General features: G+C 47.1%; 1 protein-coding gene across 3 annotated transcripts in view; it reads right to left on the reverse strand.

Annotated features, from left to right (window-relative positions):
- Nucleotides 1–13,491: 13,491 nt before the first annotated feature.
- The window catches only part of Plch1 (phospholipase C eta 1), a 156,646-nt gene continuing 149,021 nt past the window's right edge, over nucleotides 13,492–21,116 (reverse strand). Inside the window, exons 19-23 of one of the 3 annotated variants that reach the window (XM_027933730.2) lie at nucleotides 20,055–20,201; nucleotides 19,761–19,840; nucleotides 18,792–18,851; nucleotides 18,008–18,362; nucleotides 13,492–15,584 (exon numbers count right to left, since the gene is read on the reverse strand). In XM_027933730.2, the coding sequence (XP_027789531.2) occupies nucleotides 13,492–15,584; nucleotides 18,008–18,362; nucleotides 18,792–18,851; nucleotides 19,761–19,840; nucleotides 20,055–20,201 (2,735 nt within the window). The remainder of the gene's footprint in view (nucleotides 15,585–18,007; nucleotides 18,363–18,791; nucleotides 18,852–19,760; nucleotides 19,841–20,054; nucleotides 20,202–21,116) is intronic. The other 2 variants (XM_027933733.2, XM_027933731.2) reach the window with 2 other exon arrangements.

The following is a 21,116-nucleotide window of genomic DNA, read 5'->3' on the forward strand; positions in this document are numbered from 1 at the left end:
CTAACCAGAAGAAAGGCTAAGAAAGAACTGTGTGTGTGTGTGTGTCTTCAAACTAACAGTGGCCTTCTCCTGCCTTTGGGCTCAGACTTAAGACCAGAACTTACACCACGAACTGTCCTGGTTCTCAGGACTGCAGAGTCACACTGGCATCTCCACCAGCAGCTATCCTGCCTACTGGGTCTTCGGACTCCAACTGGGATGATACCATCAGCTTTGCGGTCTGCATCTCTCTGCATCATGAGTTGCACAAGCCAATTATAATGACTCTATCTATCTACCTATTATCTACCAATCATCTCATATTGGTTCTGTTTCTCTGAAGAAGCAAGGCTAATAATTACTCTACCAAGAAAAATTGGCTCTGGGCTTTCTGAAATTGGCTCCTAATCTGGTTACGTTTCAAGAAACTAGCAATGCTATTTCCAGCAGTAAAGAGAGCACGGACAGTCCATAACATAATGTGGTCATAGAGATACCCCAAATCTCTCCACTGGACAATCCTACTCAAGCAGCCAAGAGACAAGGAGCTGGGTGACTACATATATGATTCTTTTCAACATTTTTGGAAACATAAAGAACATAATGAAGTTGACTGATTGCTCCTAATGTCACTGGCAAAATAGTAAAAGAAACGGATGAGTTCAGGGATTCAACCTCTAACTTCAAGGGATACACAAATAACCTTGAAATTCAATGTGTGTCCTGCAGGAGACCCTTATTTTCTAGAGCCACAGGACAAGGATTCCCCCAAATTAAATGCAGAATCCTTCATCCTGTGATGAGCTAAACTCCATACAAGTTGAATTCCCACAGGGCATCCACCAGTAGAGTGAGGGCATTGAGTGGGGAATGAGGGGATCCCATCAGCTGGAATGGGGACAGGTGGGAAGGCCCTGATGAAGCTGAGGACACTGAGCCTTTAAATCCTGGTAAGCTCTCTTTGCCCCTGGAAGAGCCCTCCTGGCCCCGTGGAAATGCACTGCCTTCAGGTATGTGGGACGTTGGCCAACGGTGTACAATATGAGGAGACAAGAGCTAAACAACACTCTTCAGAACTGTCAAGACCACGAGCGACAGAGCCTAAGGACCATTCAGAGATGGGGAAGACCAAGAAGCATGTCAAGTGCAAGGTGGAGTCCTGGATGGGAATTTGATCCAAAAGGGGGCGCTGCTGGGAAATGGGTAAAATCTGAATGAGCCCTGTGAACTAGTTGACAGTGGTGTCCATGTTGATCCTGTTTCTGATCCTTGTGCTGCGGCTGCATAGGACATCAGCACTTGGGGAGGCTGGGGAAGGGGATGTGGGAATTCTTTGTACTATTTGTGCCATTGTTTTGTCTTAAACTGTTTCAGGAAGAAAAGTTCAAAATTTAAAATTAAGAAAGTCACACAGGCTGGGTGTGGTCGTATGCACCTATAGTGCCAGCTGAGGCTCAGGCAGGGGAGTCACAGGTTCAAGGTCAGCCTGGGCAGCATAAGAAACACAGCAAGACTGTGTCTCAAAAAACTTTTTAAAAAATAAATAAATTACACAAATGTGTACTGAAATACCAACTGGAGGTAGAGGACACGTGGAGGAAATGAAGGTAAAAAATATTCAAAACACTGAGTAGGCCTTCTAAAATCATACTTTGTTCTCAAGCTGTGATATCACTGTAAATAACAAAATGGAAATGAGAAATTAGATGTGAAAAAATCACAAGGCAGCACAAAGAACAATGTAAAATGACCACTTATTGAATGCATAAACGTCAAACAAATTCAGAGTGAAGAACTGATAAAGAAAAGGTTTGAAGTATTAAGAAAATTGTAAATTGGAAATAAGAGAAGGATTTTGATGTATGAGTTATTTCTTTTCTCTGTCAATTTCCAATAATAAACACATAAATAAATATATATTTTTCTATGTAGATGAATATGGATATTCTGTTTCTTCTAATAAGTATGTATTTGCCCATAACTTATAAACAGAAATTTTTCTGTATCCCTACGAGTAGGAAATGGTACATTATATATATATATATATATATATATATATATATATATATATATATATATATGATACATATTATACATATTTATATATTATTTATATAATATATAAATATTCTTCACTTCCACAAAGGAGTAGGCTTTCTCCAATTTTGCTTTTCAGTGCATGGGCTATCTTTTGTTTTCCTGACTCTGATAGAGACTCACACACAGTCTGCAGGACATTCAGTGATGTAAGCACGAAACGAGGGTGGACAAGCCCTAACAGAGAAATAAAGGAAATTGTGCACAACTCAGAAAACTTGTGGAAAAAAATTGAAATTGTATTCCAAAGAGAAAGAAACTGATATGCACGTGTGGTCCCAGCTATGGGGTTGAGGCTGCAGAATCAATTGCACCTGGAGTTTGGGGCCAGCCTGGGCAACATAGCAAGTCTCCATATCTTTTTTGTTTTTGTTTTTCTGGTACCAGGGATTGAACCCTGGGGCACTTAACCACTGAGCCACATCCCCAGCCCCATTTTTAAAAATATTTTATTCAAAGACAGGGTCTCACTGAGTTGCACAGTACCTTTCTAAATTGCTGAGGCGGGCTTTGATTCCGTGATCCTCCTGCCTCAGCCTCCCAAGCCTCTGGGATTACAGGTGTGTACCACCGTGCCCAGCTGGCTCCATCTCTTAAAGAGAAATTGATGAGCCCAATAATCAGACAATAATTAATAGAAAGAAGACATAATAGCATGGCATAAAATGACCATAATAATAACAGAATATAGCAGTAAAAACTTCAGTATTTACTGTATAAAAACCACTATTAAGAACTTTGCGTGTTAGGCTGGGGATGAAACTCAGTGACAGACAACTTGCCTACCATGGGCCAGACTGTGGGTTTAATCCCCAATACCTACAAAAAAGAGAAAGAACAGATGATTAAACAAACCAACTGGCTCTGCTTCCCTTGGGAGGTGAAGCTTCTAATTTATAAGACTATAATGTCTTAATATGTAACTAGTCCCCAGCAGTGGATGCTGTCCACCAGGAGATGATGGAGTGAGTGTGGTGAGGTGCTGGGGGTGGGGGTAAGGAGATGTGGGGCACAGAGCCCACACCTCACCCTGGCACTGATGCTGGGTGCAGTCACCAGAGGGAAGGTTGAGAAACCAGAGTGAGCTCCCGTCATGCAGGCCTGTTCCCAGGATGGACTGCAGCACGTGGGATGATTAGAAAATGGTCCTGCAGGCAGAATTTGACTTGAACTAGCATTGCCACCAAATTGGCAGCTGGGAGAAGGGTTAGTGAAGGACAGAGATTCAAGTGCTCCTAAGTGTGGGTTTAGATATTTTTAAAAATCCTCAGTTCATATATTCTGTGTTCAGAAAACTTGAGTTCCAACATGCAGGGCTCGTTGGGGTTAACAGAACAGGAGAAACAGCATGGTGGAAACATTTGAGAAGGGTTTGATCTGGGCACAGCACTGCAGGTGAATGTGGAGCAGGATCCACTGGAAAGCTACAATAGCCAGGGGCAATGAATTAAGACTAAGTGGAACAGGCAGAGCTGTGTTTAGAATAGCCTTTGTTTCCTCATTGAGCACGTAGAATATTCTTCACTTCCACAAAGGAGTAGGCTTTCTCCAATTTTGCTTTTCAGAGCATGGGCTATCTTTTGTTTTCCTGGCTCTGACAGAGACTCAGGCACAGTTTGCAGGACATTCAATGATGTAAGCATGAAACAAGGATGCACAAGCCCTAACAGGGAGCCTGCAGGAGGGGTGCGGGATGGTGAGCTGCAGAGAGGATGGGCTGAGAAGCTGGCTCTGTGCCCACAGCTGCCTTTGACTTACAGATGCTGCACCAGTGAGGTCAGACCAATTGTCCAAGAAAAGCTGAAGATGCACGTTGTTGTGCAAAATACCTCAAACTTCTGATATCAACTTGAAACTTTTAAAATCCTTGGAGACTTCCTTCTTAAGATGCTTGCGTCTTTTTTTGGGTGATGCTCCCACATTTCTTCCTTACTGGGCTCTCTTCTGCTTGTCGTCTAAAACAAGGGGTCCCAGACCCTTCTCTATTCCATCTGCACCATCCATCTGGGCAACTGCACCTGATCCCACTGCATTAGCCCCCCGGGTGGGATGCCCAGACCCACATCCAGCCTCGCCTCTGCCTGCCCCGCCAGGCTGTCAAGTGGACATCTCTAAGGGGACATCTCATGGGAATCTCAAATTATGTTCCCTCGTGGCCAAGAGGGGACTCAAGATTCTCTACTGACCTACCCATTCCTGTCCTTCCCATTTCAGAAAATGGAACCACCATCTACCAAGATGTTCACGCCGGAAGATTAAAAAAAAAAAAGCCCCAGGGCTGGGGTTGTGGCTCAGAGGTAGAGTGCTCACCTAGCATGCATGAGGCACCAGGTTCGATCCCCAGCACCACATAAAGTAAAATAAAGACATTGTGTCCACCTATAACTAAAAAAATAAATTTTGGTTTTTTTAAAGCCCATTTTTATATGGACGGTGAAATTCTATGTTTCAAGTCCTCTTCCCACTCTCAGCCACTTCCCCCCTCTTTCATCTGGAAGATCTCTACTAATCCTCCGAGAGCTGCCAGGCACTGCTGCCTCCAGGCAGAGCTGGCCACATAACTCAGGAGGCCTACAGCAAAATCATGGAACTGCCCAGCTGGCGGGCCAGGAGATTTTGCCTGTGCCAGGGGAAACAAGTCCTTGGTCCCTGATTTGGGTTTGGGTAAGAAGCCCAAGGTGGGGGCAGCTGCAGCTCGGCCCGCCCCAGGACATTGTCGGACACAGCCTCACCTCAACCCCACTGCCAGGAACTGGGAACGATGGCAAGATGGGCCACTGAGAATTAGAGGGATTGGGCAGCCCAAGGTGGGACTGTACACAGGTGAGCAGGGGCTCCAGGTGCAGGCACTGGCTCCACTGTCACACTGGATTTCACTTATAGAACACAAATTCAAAGATAAACCAAAATATGTCCAAGGGAGGCCAGAAAGCACTAAGGCCCTGCACCGGCCCCTCTGAGAGGGCCCTGGGCACACCCTTGTGTCTGGTCCTGCCTCTAGGAGACCTTCTCTGACCAGTCCGCACATGAAGCCAGTGCCCTCTGGGCTCCCCGTTTGCCCCAGGCCTGCGTTCACCGCTGCTCTGAGCACGTCATCTTCACATGATCTGCTACGCACACACTTCACGAAAGAGCAACTTCATCAAGTTAAGCGATTTTGCTAAATCTCTTTTAATTCCTAAATCTTAGTGTTGAAACTGCTTTGTCACGGACTTCGGGGGGTGTTAGATGATCCGACTGCCACACTAGATGAGCCGCACCCAGCCCAGGTCGGCCTGGCCCTGACAACACTCCCCTCTGCAGCTGCCTCCCTTGCTTCCGGGCAGAGCGCTCAGCTCTGAGCCCACAGTTGCTGCAGTGACCACTGCCGCTGGCTGAGGAAGGCTCTGCACAGCCCCATGGGCAGGAGAGCTGGCCAATCTCACACTGGCCAGATGGCACCTGGCACCTGAGCTTGGACAGTGGCATTGCAAAGTTCAAGTCCCAAGAGCGGAATGTGAATGTGCTACAGAGGCTGATGTAATGACAAGAGCCAGAGACAGCGGACTCAGCCTGTGAATTGCTCGCTTTCCCCTCCCCTTCCTTGGCCTCTCTAAAATGTCCTCCAGACTGGGCAACCAGCTGTGTTTGTTCTGAAGCCCCAGGCAGCTTGGCCACTCTCCACCTCCTATTTTCTCTCCCTCCTGCCTTGCCTCCTCTGCTGCATGGACGCATCTCCCCAGATGGCCTTCTCCAGGAACCCCAGGCAGAGACTGTCGGTACCAGCATGGGCAGTGACACCTGCTGGCACCCTGTGCATGAGAACAACTAAGTCTCACCAGTGGCCAGCTCGGAGGAAGTGGGGCTCTAGGGTAGGCCTGGGGATGTCCAGTTGCCACCCCCATGGATCAGCAGTAGGTAATGATGATGAAAGGACTTTTGCAGTGACTGGCTATTTATGATGGCCTTGAAGTCCTCGATAGCTTTGGGGTAGCTAATTGCTATGTTCAGACAATCTGTGAAAGCCAGGGATGACTCTATGGCAGGTGGTGGGATGGACTATGAGTACCTCAAACAGGAACCAGAGAAACATCTGTGGGATAAATCCTGAGGACACGCGGCCACGGGAGTGTAATTAAAGCCAAATAAGAGAATTTACAAAAATGGATAAGTTGGAACTGTGCATCTAGCCAGGACACCTGTCCTAATAGTTTGCTGAGATGAACTGTTGAGGCTTGGACTTACAACAGTTCATTAAATTGAGGTGGAAATGCCAGAGGCCCTCGGTAGGAGAAAGGAGTCAGGAAGCTCATGGGAAGGTAATGAACACATAGGGCCTTGCGACCTGTGTTTGTTCTCCAGGGGACCAGGGACATTCCCTTCTCTAGAAATTCACTGACGCATTGGGCTCCCTGACACCCCTGGGGACACGGGGATTGGCCAGGCTGAGGCCAGATGGCTGCAGTGACCATAATGAGCTGTGTGGCCAACAGGGCAGTCAAGGTGCTTTGTCCCAAGGTGCCTATTACTATAGTGAAAGGACGGTGGTTTCGCAGAGGTGACAAGGACAAACAGCCTGCTGCAGCAGCGGTCCTGAAAGTACGTCCCACCCACGACAGCACTGGTGTCATCCGGGAACTTGGTAGAAACGAGCACCCTAGAGCCCCACCCCAGACCTGGTGACGCAGTGTGTTTGCCAGCCCTTTGGGGATTGGGTGCACTCTAGAGTTGGAGGACCACGGTTTGGCTTGGTTTGTACAACCAGAGATAACAAACAGAGGGGACTAGGTGCCCCCTGGAAGGCTGCCATTTCCAACTCCTCCCTGGGTCTCGGACCACAGACCCAGAGCTCATGGCTGGGAGCGGAAGTTGGCTCCTAGTGACGCCACCACAGCGTGCCACATCTATCTCTAATCCTGGCTCACGTGGCCTATCAGCATTCACTGGAGCAAAGGCAGCGCCTGGACTCCTTGAGGATGGTTGCAACCAGGTCACAGCTGGTGCTATAGTGTGGGTCTTCCAGTCAGAAGTGAAGACTCCTGGATTTAGGTTGCACACGAGGCTTGGGCTCAAGTCTACTCAGATGCTCCACCTGATCTCAGGCCCACCTGTGGCTGATTCTCTAGTCTCCAAATGCACGACGGGGAAGGCCTACTCAGAGGGTGGCCCTTGGTTTCCCAACCTCTGAATGAAGGATCGTAATGATAGGAAGGACCTGTGTTAGCCTTTTAATGTGGTGCCCCTCCCTCCAGGCCAAGTCAGTAGATCAGAGCAATCTCATTTCCCAGGAATGCCTTCGGTTTTCCTTGGTCTCAGTACCAAGAGACACTTAAGGGGTCCAGAGATTTGATTCCTACAGTCCCCTAAGTCATTGCATCCATCTGGCCTCTGCAGAAAAGAAAAAAAAAAATATGGATCGTGATGGGCACCAGTGGACCACTATGAACCTAACCAGGGGGCCCCAGCTGTGGCTTCTCTGCCAGATATGAATTTTATTGGAGCAAATCAACCCCACCTCTGGCACTTAATTCAGGACCATCACATTGCTGAATATTTTATTCCTGATTCTCCTCAGTAAAGAGAGTCAAAAGCAGGTCACCTTCATGTCTGCAAGGCCAGCCCTCACCCTGTGTCTGTGTTAACACTCCTGAATACAATAGTGTATTTGTCGTTGTTGATCCCCGTCATCTTCACATTCCACGGTGCTTCATTCAGATGGACAGAATGGTGCTATGGTGACGGGGTCACTATTGTATGAAGGAAGTAATACACCTAGAAAAAGATTCACAACGTTCTGAATATACAAAAAAAAAATGGTTTATTGGCTTGGACCTTCATATGGCCCCTGAGATGTGAAGCACTGACTGGTGCCACTGCCTCAGTTCACAGCTGTGGAGCCACAGAAAGTCCCCACAAACATCTGATGGAGAAGGGACGCCCTTGAATCCAATGAAGACATCTGGTGAGACATACTGGGCTTCTCCAGAAATTCATTAAATGCGCAAGATGGCAAGGGGGCTCTTAATGAATCCTCTGGATGTCGACTGGCCTCTCTCCTTGGTCAACCCACTGCTCACACAATGGGCTCAGGACACAGCGTCAAGCTCAGATCCCACAGCAGATGGAAAGGACAGGGCTCCAGGGCCCAAGGGCGGAGCTAGGGCAAGCCCCTCCAGAACCCACCACGACAGGTGCTAGCACACCCTCCCTCCAGTCCTGTGTGGCTGCCTATAGATCCTGGTTCCTAGAAAACACACCAAGTGTTCCCCTGAACAGAAGATTGCAACTGTGTTGCTGGAATGCCTCCAAGCAAGAACAGAACTTTTTTTTTTTTAAACCAGGGGTTGGACCCAGGGGTGTTTAACCAGTGAGCCACATCCCCAACCCTTTTTATTTTTTATGTGGAGACAAGGTCTTGCTAAGCTGCTGAGGGTCTCACTAAGTTGTAAGGCTGGCTTTGAGCTGGCTTTGATCCTCCTGACTCAGCCTCTTGAGCTACTGAGATTATAGGCGTGCACCACAGTGCCCAGCCAAGAGCAGAATTTCTGTACTGGGGGTTTATTTGAGACTGATTGTCATGAGGAGCTGTAGCTGAGTTGTTGCTAGGAGCAAAAATAAGTTTGCATGGCATATAGGACTTGCGGAAGTACTGCTTGGTGATCTGTTCCTTATGGGGGTCCTAGATGGGCACTCACAGCAACTGTCATCTGCAAGGAAAAACAACCAAGGGTCTGTGTCAGCCTCCCATTGCTATGACAAAGTACCTGAGATAAATCAACTTACAAGGAGGAAAGGTTTATTTTGGCTCACAGTTTCAGAGGTTTCCATGGCCACTGGGCCCAGTCATTTTGGTCCTGTGGTTGCACAGCATATGATAGTGGGAATGAGGGTGGAAGAGGCCTCACGGCACCTCATGGCCGCTGGGAAGTAAAAAGACAGAGGAAGGGACTGGGCCCACAGTCCCCTTCAAGGGAACCCAGATGACCTCACTGCCTTCCACCAAGGCCCACCTCCTCAGAGTTCCACCAGCTCCCCATAGCGTGATAGGCAGGCACCAAGCCTTCAATACAGAGACCCCTGGGGGACATTCAAGATGCAAACTATGTTAACAAAGAACAGGGGGAGGGCAGAGAGAAGGTAAAAAGAGGGGATGGGGACTGAAATCGGGTTCCATGCATGTATGATTTGCCAAAATGAACCAACCTATAATGCTCTAAAAAAAAAAAAATCCAAACTACAGCTGGTTTCACTCCGTCACAGATGAGGGACTGAGTCAAGCCACTGGGAAAACCATGTAGAGCCACAAATGTGTTGGCCAAGGGTGTGGGAGAGCTGATGGGTGAAGAGGAGGGGATGGTGGGTATCAACTGGGACAAAGACCAGCCGCAGCACTGGGGACTTGAGCTGGTTGGCACGGCTTCCAGAAAGGCTGAGCCTGACCCCTACCTGGAAGGACTGGCCCAGTGCCGTCCCTCTTGAGGAAGTAGTGAAAGTATCTTGTTCTCATGAAAGATCTGGGACACCAGAGGACCAAATCAGACTGACCCGAGAGATACAGTTGCATCCAGGTCCTCTCGCCCCTACTGGGCCTGAAACTTAGGGTCCTCTGCCAGGCTTGCAGCCACTCTGCTGTTCCTACAGCCACTGGGTCCCAGATGCTGCTGCTGCTGCACATGGAGGGTCCCCAGATACAGCCTCCCCTGAGCTGACAAGATGGTGATCTGGCCAGGGGCTCCTCTCCCAGTAGCTGATGGAAGGCCACACACAGCCTGGGGAGACAGGAGCTGGCGTCATAGGATGGACCATGCCACCAGGGGAAGGAGGAGGAGAGGACACCAGGACCATCTCACCCGGCTTCTCTGGAGGTTACTGCACCCCCCAACAGCTGCCTGGCTTTGCTGTAAAGCGGTGGTCACCTCAGTCACCCATCCCCTTGATGGTCCTCTTTCCTTGGACATGCCTCCTCACCCCCAATGACCTGTCAACATGTTAGATTTTGTTGTAGGCACTTTCTCAATGACCCTGGATTAAGATCTTAGCTATTTTAGTTCAAAAAATGAGTGGTGCATGGGTGTCATATACATAGCAACATGTCTCTCTCCTCCCCATATTTTCAGCGACCATATGTGCTATGTTTCTGTTTGGATGTTTGTATCAACACCAGTATCTTATTTCTCAGTACCTCCACCAGCCAGTGGCTTCACAAAGACGAGTCCTTCTTGTCATAATCCTAACACCCAGCTGAGTACCTGGCCCAGAGCAGATGCTAACTAAATGCTTATTAGAAGTCTTCAGAAAAAGCAATGTTATGCAGGGAAAAGAGGACTCATATAGGAGCTGGAATAACCTTGCTCAGCTCTTTCCTACCTGCCCATATGATCCTGGGCAAATCACAAACTTATGGAGACTCATTTTCAGAATCTATAAAACAAGGGTAACAAAATCTTTCAATATTGTAAAGACTGAATGAGATGCACTGTATTTAATAGCCTCTTTATACTGCAGAATGTTGTACAAATATCAGTTTCTGTTACTCATAAATTACTAAGTAGACACTAAATTAAAAGGGAGGTGGAAACAGACTTGGAGACCAGAGGAAAATATGAAGATATAAATTCAGTTGTTACCCACAAAACTACTGGGGGCAAGATCTTGTGCTTCTTCTCCTTCCAGGCATGTAACTAATCAAGATATCAGCGTGCTATTTTTTTTCTTTCATTTTCCCTAAATTTCTTTATTCATCAATTTTTTTAGACATTCACCAAATGCACATAGATACCAGCTATGTCTTTAGCCAGGAAAAGGGCACATGCACGGGCACTGGCCTGGGAGGGACGAAGTCTAGTCAGGAGGCAGACACGCAAGCGGACTGATAATGGAGTGGAATCTGAGGCTTTCCAGCTGCAGTGGAGGACCCCAAAGAGGACTGAGCAATTCTGAATGTTGGGTGCCACTGGGGAAGAGGAGGTGATGACCAGGGAGGGCTCCCTATGGAACGGGATCCTCTGGGGTGGCCCTTGAAGAACGCAGAGGGTAAAGAAGAAACATGCAGACCAAGGCAGGAGCAATCAGGCTGCAGAAGCCACCAGGCTGCAGAAGCCAGGTAAGGGCACCAAACCAAGACCCCGTGTGCAAGTTTAGGGACGTGACTCCGTAAGGGACAGGGGCCCATGCAGCCATCTTCAGTGGGAAAAGATGGTCATATTTACACTGGAAAACTTTGCTTCTGTCCTCCATGGACATTGCTTCTGCTGCAGGCAGCTCTTCCAGCCCCGAGAGGAGGCACAGGAGGAAGCTCTGGAACTCCACGGGTTCACCTGAATCAGACCCCACTGAGAACAGTGGCTCCCTGGGCTCAGAGCTCTCAAAGTACAACCAGTAGAAGCCCTGTTAATACCTTGATTGAGATCTCACTTTTGTGGTGTCCTAGGGACTGGGCGAGTCCCATATCCATTCTTCAAACAAGTGAAAATCCTAATGAGTCTAATCCGAACATCCAATGCTTTTATTAAAATTTCAACTTCCTTGCTCCTCTAGCTCATCCCCAGAGGATTAGCATGGAATCACTTCCCTTCCTACGTGAGATCAGGAGAAGAAAGCCACATGTGTGGGTGACAGGCAGACATGGACGCAGAATTGGTCTGACACCCCTGCCATGTGGCCCCAACCACATATGTGATGATCACTTTGAGGCTGGGTTGGCATCCCAATGTAAACTAGATTTCTTTTCTTTCTGTTTTATTTTACTTTTTAAAAACAGAGTCTCCATTGAATCAGAAAAAGCAGTTAAATTCTGTTCCTTTGCAAATGAATTTCAACAACTTTATGTCAATCTCTTCTAAAATAAAGATACTTTAGGAACAAGACCTAAAGATTGAAGTTTAGGGGCTCAGAACCCCCCCCCCCCCACCAGACAAAACTCGAGGGCTCACTAAGGGCATAGCAGTGAGTCTCTCTTCCTCTCCAAGACATTCTTGTCCCAAGCAGCTCCCCAGTGCCTGTTCAAATAAATGACCAACTCGAGGAAAACCAGTGGGGGTCTGTGCTCTCCCTCAACTGACTCCCCCATCACAACGTGCCAGATACTAGATGTGCCAAGGACAGCATCTCTCCCCACTTCCCCATGTGCCCCCCCACCGACCCACCATCATGGCCACCACTACCTTGCAATGGCAATACCAAATGCAAAAGGACTCTTGACCTACAAATACGTTCTTCAAAACATAATGGAAACACTTAAACTACTGCTTAACACTGTGCTCTGTAGTGAAAGTTCTCTATGCTGCTACAAAGACACAGGAAGGAAAGTATGTCCCCTTTGGTGCTCTGGGTCCCCTCTCAACACTATCACGTCAACTTCAACTGTAAAAACAAAACAACAACAAACACCAAGTATTTAAAAATCTGCTAACTTTTAATCATATTTTCATGAATTCCAGGAAGAACATCATTGCAGTAATGTTACAAAAAAACAAAGAAGGACATTTGAACATGCAATTTTAAAAAATGGATTCACAGTGAAAATAATGTAAGTCAGTACTAAAATAGAGTTACTTGGTTTACTGAAGGGAAAAGGATCTTTTTTTTCCTAATAATCTATTCACTTGGATTTTATTATGAGAATTTTTTTCTTGAAAGCTTTGAGGAAGTGTTCGATTTGTGCTACTATTGTATTCAATCTGATGGAAGTCCCTCATTCTGGAAGCCATTATTTGCAATCTATAACTTATCAGAAAATTCATAAGTATGACAAAGAGCTTGGCAACGGGGTTCTTGTTACATACAAAGCTGTTAGCAAAAATATGTAACAAAATTTTTGTAAAACAAACCATTTTGTCCCTATATACAGAAGTTTTGCTGTCTTCCAGCATATTCTAAGGGGGAGGGGCTTGGGAGCAGCCATGCCCTCTTTGAATTCTTCTTCTGGTTGGGGTGAGGAAGTCTTAAAAGACAAAGGGAACTCTTTTAAACTTCTTTTAACTGAATTATAAAAATGTATCTGGGTTTCTCAATGTAGAAAGAAAAATGATAATGGCTTTGAACAAAGAATCATCCCTTTGTAGTTCACAGTCTCAACCAACTCAACAGTTAAGAGAGTAAAACAGACATCTGACACAATCTGAGGACACAGGAAGGGCATTTTGGGAGTCACAAGCACACTGTAGCCAGGCTGCTGGGGGTTCACATCTAGGGCATGCACGCATCTCACAGGGCACAGTTCACAACACCTGAGGGTGGGCAGCGCCTAGGTACCCCAGAACGTCAGGGAGTCTACGTACAAACCCACACACAGGGGGACATAGGAAGTCAAGTGGAGACCAAGGTACAAGTTTAAAAATACACTGGAAAGTCATTTCAAAGCCAGGGATCACAGAGGTGAACACGCTAACGTTCTGCAGGACACCTGTAAACATTGGAAATGCAGCTTTGTGGAATTCACAGTCTCAAAAGAAAATAAATCTCTGGTTTATCGTCATTGCTTGGCTCAGTCTGCAAAACAGAACTATCTGAACAAAACTGGTCCACGTAGCCGTGGCGCAGAGCCGAGCAGGCCCCCTCAGGGATGCCACGGCCCTCCAGGTCGCCCCCATGGGCACTGCGCAGGTATCCTGCGATGTAGGAGCCTGTGGAGTGGCGGTTCCCGGCCGGGGCGGGGGCTGCAGGCTTGCTCCGGAGCAGCACTCCGCCCCCTGGGTGGCCACTGGGGCTCACCACCCTCTGCCTGCTGGCTTCCTGCTTCTCCTTGGCACGGCTGGCAATGTTGCGCACTCGGCTCTGACTTCTGGATGACAGTTTTCTGACCAAGGCTCTGGGAAACGCACTGGAGTCCTGCTTAGAATACAGCACCTGGCAGCCGTCTTCTTGCTCAAAGGACACCAGCTTCCGGAGCTGCTCCGTGAGTGCATCGGAAGGCCCCAAGGACTCTGCCTTCACGGTTATGCTATTCTTATCTCTAATGCCAGTTGTAATGAAACTCTTGCTAATGCACTGATACTTGCTCTCGAAATTGCAGGCAATGTCCTCTGATGTTAAATCCCCCAGACTTTTGGATTTGCAAGGACTTGGCAACTTTGAAGCAGGCATAGGTGGACGTGCTGACTGCTGGGACACAGGGGCATGCACATCTTGAACACTGGGTGGCTGGGACACCCAGACAGGGTTCATTTTTGCATCTGAATTTGAGAAACAGTTATGAATAAAGCCAGCACCCTGGTAGGTTAGACAAGAAAGACTTCGATTTTTGACCTCTTGAATATGGTTGACTATTTCAGGGACAGAAGGGTGGACAGTCTCTTTGCAGTAGCCATTTCTCAGACCTCTCTGACAGTGCTCCACCACACCCTGACTGTACTTCAGTTCTAATGGGGAAGCCAATTGACCTGTTTCCTCTCTCCTACTTTCATAGATTGTTGGAGACAGGACTTCGGGCTCCCCATCAATTTCCACAAGGCTGCTCTCTCCAGAATTCACACAGAGAGTGGGGTCGCCTATTACATCTCCCAACGTCAGATCAGGGGAAAGGACAGGGCTGAAGCTCTTCAGTGGTCCCCAGTCTTCTCTTCCAGTGGGACTTCTTGGTAACCAGCCATGAGGAGCGTCAGGGGACCCAAGCAGCTTGCCCTCCATGGCCCTTGTCCTGGTTGTACCAGCAAGGTCATCCTCTGGTTTAGCTTTAGAGACTGGAGCACCTGCTGCCTCACAAGCAATTGTCGCCAGTCTGGTGATCTCAGGCCCCGGGAAGGCGATCAGCTCAGGAGATGAGCACAGGAAGGACGACGTGGGCTTTCCCCTGCAAAACCCAGGCTGGAAGGGTGTTTTGAGGCCCTGGGGAGTTTGGCCTGACGTCAGGCTGGTGTTGGGAAGATGGGATGCTGCTGTGAAGGTAGTCTGATTACTGGACTCATCAAACTGGCCAATCAGGGCTGAGATGGAACTGCCTGGCTCATTGTCGTTTGTTAAAGTGACATTATCAATAAGATGGGAAATGTCACTCTCCTGCAGAATGGCAGTTGAGTGTAACTCGGGGACATCAGAACAGAGCGCGGAGACATCCGACAGAGAAAAGGAGGTTGCGGCCCTGCCCCCACCCCGGTCGCCCTCCAGGCTCTTGATCTCCAGGGTGCTTTGCGACAGGGTGCTCCCACGCAGCGTGCTTCTCCTCTCCCTGAGGCCCACCGTGTCCACTCTTCCCCTGTTTTTCACGCCACACACATTGCCACGCTCGTCTTGTGATGAGTGAATGGCAGGATCTGGAGCCAAACGCTGCCTTGGGGAGAGGGACTTGCTAGGACAGTGGCTCTCCTGTCCATCTCTTGTCAGACTTGATTTGCTTCTCCCACATGTGGGATCCTGTGCGCCTAGCTGCTCTCCTGTGACAGACACATGGGCAGCAGAAACAGTGGCGGCCCCTTGGCTGGTGTCTTTGTGAAGGAGAGCACTGGAGGAGGAGGACAACTTTTTGTTGAAATTTGGAAAATGTGGGTCTTTTATATTTGCCTTCCCCTTTCTTCTGCCGTCCTTATCCTCTGCTGAATGAAACAAAAAACATTTTAGGAGACACGTATCACTTTATGTACGACTTGCAAACACTCACGTTTGTCTTGAGACGGACAAATGAAGAATGTAAATCTGTTACACTGTGACAATATCAGTATGGATTGCATAGGCTTGCAACAGTGTCTGTGTGATGGATACATGGAAAATATACTGATAGGAACTCGCTGCCGCTTCCTTTTGAATGTCTATTACATCAGCCAGGGATGTAATATGCATTGTCCAAGACACGTCAATGAGTTACCGTACTCTCACGGTGAGGATTACCTTCTGGTGCTTCCTATTCAGATTTGTACTACACAGAAGCATGGCAATAAAAACAGAACAAGACAGCTCTGTTAAAGAAAGCATTGCAGTACCTGTAAGCAAGAAGCTATAAGCTTTCAAAGTCACACCTGTATCAGCACAGAGTCACAAACAGCAACATTTAAAAACCACCTTGGCAAAAGATGTAATTTAGCCCATTAATTTCTAAGACAAGTGGAAGGTACAGTAAATGCAGGAAGCTATGAGGATCTGTCATAAAGATAAGGAAGTGTCCATCAATTCTATGTCATTACTAATATCTGATATTTTGTTGGTCATATTTTTATTTCTAGTAAGCAGATATTATATGGTGTTCTCCCTTAAGAATGGTAGGAAGATGTCAGGCACAGAAAGGAAAATGGTAAAAACCACAGTTCACAGTAACCTGGGACCTCCTTATGGCCAAGACAACATTAAGTGAGTGATTATACTTCATCCAGACTTTCTATTTTGGTGGAGAGGAGGGCACCAGGGATTGAACCCAGGGGTACTTAACCACTGAGCCACATTCCTGGCCCTTTTTTATTTTGAGTCAGGGGCTCACTATGCTGCTAGGGCCTCACTAAGTTGTTGAGGCTGGCTTTGAACTCACGATCCTCCTGCCTTAGCCTCCAGAGCCATGGGGATGACAGGTATGCACCACTACACCCAGCTTGATCACACTTTCTTAATGCCTTCTAAGACTTTTAGAGTCACCATATACAAGAGAGAATTTAACTTCTTACTGAATATTTTCCTGAGAAATTCTTTATCATAAAAATTTCTAAACCCCCCAAATTATAAACAATTAAATATCCCAGGATGTCACTGTTCAGAGATGGTCACTGTAGCTTTTGCAGAGGGATACAATAATGTCTGGCATTCTGTATTCACTTTTTTGCTACAATACAACTTGAATCACTGAATGACTAGGAATTGCTCCAGATTGTCATAAGCTCAATAGATAAGACTAAGTTATATAACTATTTTGAAATGTTGCTTTCTAACTCACCTAAATGGTATTAACATCTCAATTGTAGTATAAACAAGGTAAAATATTACCCATTTCTATTGAGCACAATTTTATCTTCCTAAAGATAGGGCTTTGAAATAAAGTTTACAGGACATATTTCATCTCTTCTCTGACTCTGCTCTAGCAAAACTTCAAACATTTAAACTCCCTTTTTCTCCTTCAAATAAATGGTTCAAGAATTGGTTTTTCTCCCTTGAATATCTTACAATAAAAACTGACATAAGTAAAATGAGAAAACAGACCATTAAAACTAATTTGATAAGAGCAAAGTTTGCTAAAGTAATCAAGTATCACTGTCTGCTTGTGTGAGACAATTCTGATTTAACTAAAATATATTTGTTCCAGAGACATCAGATGGATGTAATTTTGGCCCTTAAGTTACGTAGAATGGGACAGAGAGTCACAGACACAAGTCAAGAGCTCTTTGTCACCTTGAAATACAGTGAACACTCTTTATCGAGTTCTGGAGATGAATCTGTAATACATTCAAATTAAGGAAAATATGGTAGTGCCTGACCCTTATGCTTGTGGAGCCTATGACCAGGCCGGAGCCATAGTCAGGCCTCCATCTTGGTCAATACCCAAGACCAGGGAGGTAAGATCCAAGAAAACATTGCTTCAAACATCTCTGGAGGAAGCTAAGATTTTAAGTGAGGAGTTAGCTTGCTTTTACCATCTTGTTTTCTTTCCCCATAAACACTTTCAATCACAGAAATGTGTATGTGGTGGGGAAAGTAATACAACCATATTCAACCTCAGAAGTCAATATAGTTCTATTCAACCTCAGAACCACCAGTAACTATGGTACCACCTGGAGGTGTTGCCTCCCTCTATCACAGACCCGCAACCTCCAGGCCAACACGTGATGGCCCCCCTGGCCTTCATTGTCAATATCAAATGGCAATGCTATTGTAGGGCTTGAGGTGAGGGGGTCATAGCACTTTTACCACTGTCCTCCCCAAAGTGTGAAACATACCAAATCATCTACTTTTCAGTATACTGCACTTTGTCTACAGAATGTCAACCCTGTCATGATGGAATAGAGGCTGAAATGCAGGGAGAGAAACCAAAGTCTCTTACCCAGAGAGTTGTCTTTCCCATCAGGGTCTTTGGTCGTTTCGGATGCAGACAACGACAAAGCCCCCAGGAGACTTTTGTCCACGGGCATAGAGACAGGGCGGGCTTGCAAGCTCCGTGTGGTCCTCCTCAGGATGCCGTCCTGCTCTCTTGTGGCCTCTGACACCGAGTCCTTGATCTCCACCACTTCCTGGAAGCCCATCTTGCTCTTCTTCCTGCCTTTGGCTGGGGCGCTGGCCGTGCGACGCAGGATTCTGTCTCCAATCGATCGTTTCCGAACGTAATGGGAGCTGCTCTCTGAAGAGGTGTGCCTGGGATTCTTATTGAACAGCCCCTTCAGGCCCTGCAGCTGCCTGTTCTGAAGACACAAAAGGACCCACCAGAAAGTCAGCACATGTGATCACACCAACCACTCGCTTTTGAAATGACATCTCCATGAAAAATGAACACAAAATGAGGTTTTACAGCCACTGAAGGAAACTCAAACCAAGAAGACAGCCGCTCACAGCAGGTATGCACACGGGCATGCACATCCCGCCAGCCTCACATCTGTGGGGGAGGCAGCCTCCAGCCTCACCACCAACCTCTCCCAGGAGCCTCCTGCCCAGAGATGCGGGTGGGAAGGTTCCCACAGTGAACAGCCTGCCACAGACGTCAGCTGCCCTGAAGCAACAGATGCGTGTTTCAAAGTGGGAAGCGGGAAGATGGAGTGACGTGAGGAAGCATGCCACGTGACTGCCCAGAGAGAAACAGGCCCGCAAGAACAAAGACCATGCGGAGCAACTACCTTGGTGGCTCCTAGAAAGTGCAATATAGTGTAACTGGGGTTGAGGATCAGAGGGCTCCACTGCAGGGAAGAACAGAGACACAACAGAACATGGTCTGCGCTCACTCCAGAAGACAAAACCAGGAGACAAGGGAGATAACGCGCAGGCTTCCTTCAACCCTTCTCCCAGCGTTTCCTCCCTTGGGTTTTGTCACAGTGATAGTAAGACTAGCCACACTGCTGCGTAGTCATGACACGCAGCAGTGTGGACAGTCTTACAGGGTAACAGAAGCCATGGGGGCCTCTGAGCAGTAGCAGGCCACGCTTTCTGTAAAGAGGAGCACTGGACACACCACGGCTCTAGCCGGTGCTCTTTCAATCCCTCCAAGTCCCGTCTGGGCTTGAAAATCCACCACACCAGGCCTCCATCACTGGGCACGACCCAGGGAACTGCCTGTCAATCTGCAGGCCTCAATTTCCCTCTGCAAATGAGGACAGCAGCAGCCGGAGAAAACTAAAATATACTCCTGGGTTCTTTTAAGTACTGTGAATGGTTTCAAATCCATTTACAATTTTTAGGTTTTCAGTTAACACCAGCATCAAGTGAACGCATCCTGCCTAGGACTGGCCAAGGTCCCAGCCCAGTGTGCACAGGTGAGGCATCAAGAGACTAAACATTGCCCCCTGCAGCTGCCTGGGGCTTTCTAAGGATTAAAATGAAATTCAATAAAATTTACCATTTGACTGATTACCTGAGAATTCAACAGGGCCCTCAGGTGTAAGGAATGAACACCTGCCCCTGAACAGTGGAGATAGCAAGGGCGGGTGGGGATAGGGCTGGGACAGCAGGCTGGGTTTGCTGGGCTTCCCCACCGTTTTCCATTAAAGAGCAGCTTGTCAAATGTGCATGTTCCTCTGGTGCAATCTGCCAGTCGGTGACTTTGTTCAGGACCACGTTACTGTGGCTTTAAGACCCAGGGTCTTTCTCACCTTTCCATAGATTTCATTGATTGTTATGTGAACAAATATGGATGCTTCTGTGAGTCCTTCCAAATAGACATGCCGATAGCCTAAGAAAAGCAAAGAGAGTTGTCACCTCTTAGTGGAACTTGCATTTGGCTTTCCTGGAACTTGACTGAAGTTCTTTACATTTTGTGAAGCACAGTAACAGTCACAGTTATTTCATGACACATACACCATAGGTCCTGTAAACCAGGTCCCATGTTAAATCTTCCAGAGAAAAAGGAATGGTCAGTACAGAGAGAAAAGGCCACTCATACCTACCGGGCACTAAGCTGCTGAAGGTCACAGTCCTTTGTCCCACAAAGTCTCGCCCAATGGGATCGTGATCCCATACCAGGAACCGCACCAAAGCTATTTCCGGCATGTGCACTGTAAATGTCAGGGTTTCTTCCCACACAGGGTTAAATCCTCAGAGAAACAGGAAGAGAGAAATCAGAACAGCTGAGGGCTTTCCTGGAAACGAGCGGCAGCATGTCTGCAGAGCAGACACTGAAAATTGCTTGCAATGGTTATTAGAGCCGTGAAGATGACCAAGCCATTCCAGGATGTCCTACCGAAGCCAAGCCTCGGAGTTGACCCCACTGCCAGAAAATAATGGGTAAGAAAATTGCCTGTAAATGATCATATCAATTCCATTAATCTCTGATGCCCAACTGTAGGGGAAGCACTTTAATATTCAGAATGCTTCAGTAAGTTCCGAAATTGTAACAGTGATCTGAGAATATTTTAGCAAAAACAAAAAAGAATGTTTCCTCCCAAGAGATGAGGCTTCTCTCCCACATAGTAACCCCCAAAGACCTTCGCATGAGTTGCTTTGCAGTTAACATTGTTACACATATACTGTCCCCCTTCATTCCTACAGCAACCCTCAAAGAGTGGCTGGGTAGGATCTGTGGTCCCCAGAATGGTGATATCTAAGAAGTGGGGCTTGGAGAAAGGTCATCAGATCACTGGGGGTATTGCCCTGGGGAAAATCTGATGTTGTTCCTATGGGACCTCGGTCAGCAACCCAGAAGGCTGGTATGAAAAAACAAGCCTGGCCCTGCCCTGCTCTCCTACTTCCTGTGCTCCCCTATCATCTCCTACTTCTCCGATGTGTTCCTGCCATATGACTCAGCCAAAGGAACTCTTTTGCTATTTGGACTTTCAGTCTCCAAATTTGTGAGCTAAACAAACCTCTTCAGGTAATGAGGCTCAGGCATTTTGTTATAGCAATAGAAAACAGACTATGACAAATACTAAAAGGCAAAAATACATTTATTTGTTGGTGAAATCTTCTCAGATAATTATAAAAACCAATAGAAATTTAAGTACTCTATTAAA

This window comes from Marmota flaviventris, chromosome 8, assembly GCF_047511675.1.
Source record: "Marmota flaviventris isolate mMarFla1 chromosome 8, mMarFla1.hap1, whole genome shotgun sequence".
Taxonomy (NCBI): domain Eukaryota; kingdom Metazoa; phylum Chordata; class Mammalia; order Rodentia; family Sciuridae; genus Marmota; species Marmota flaviventris.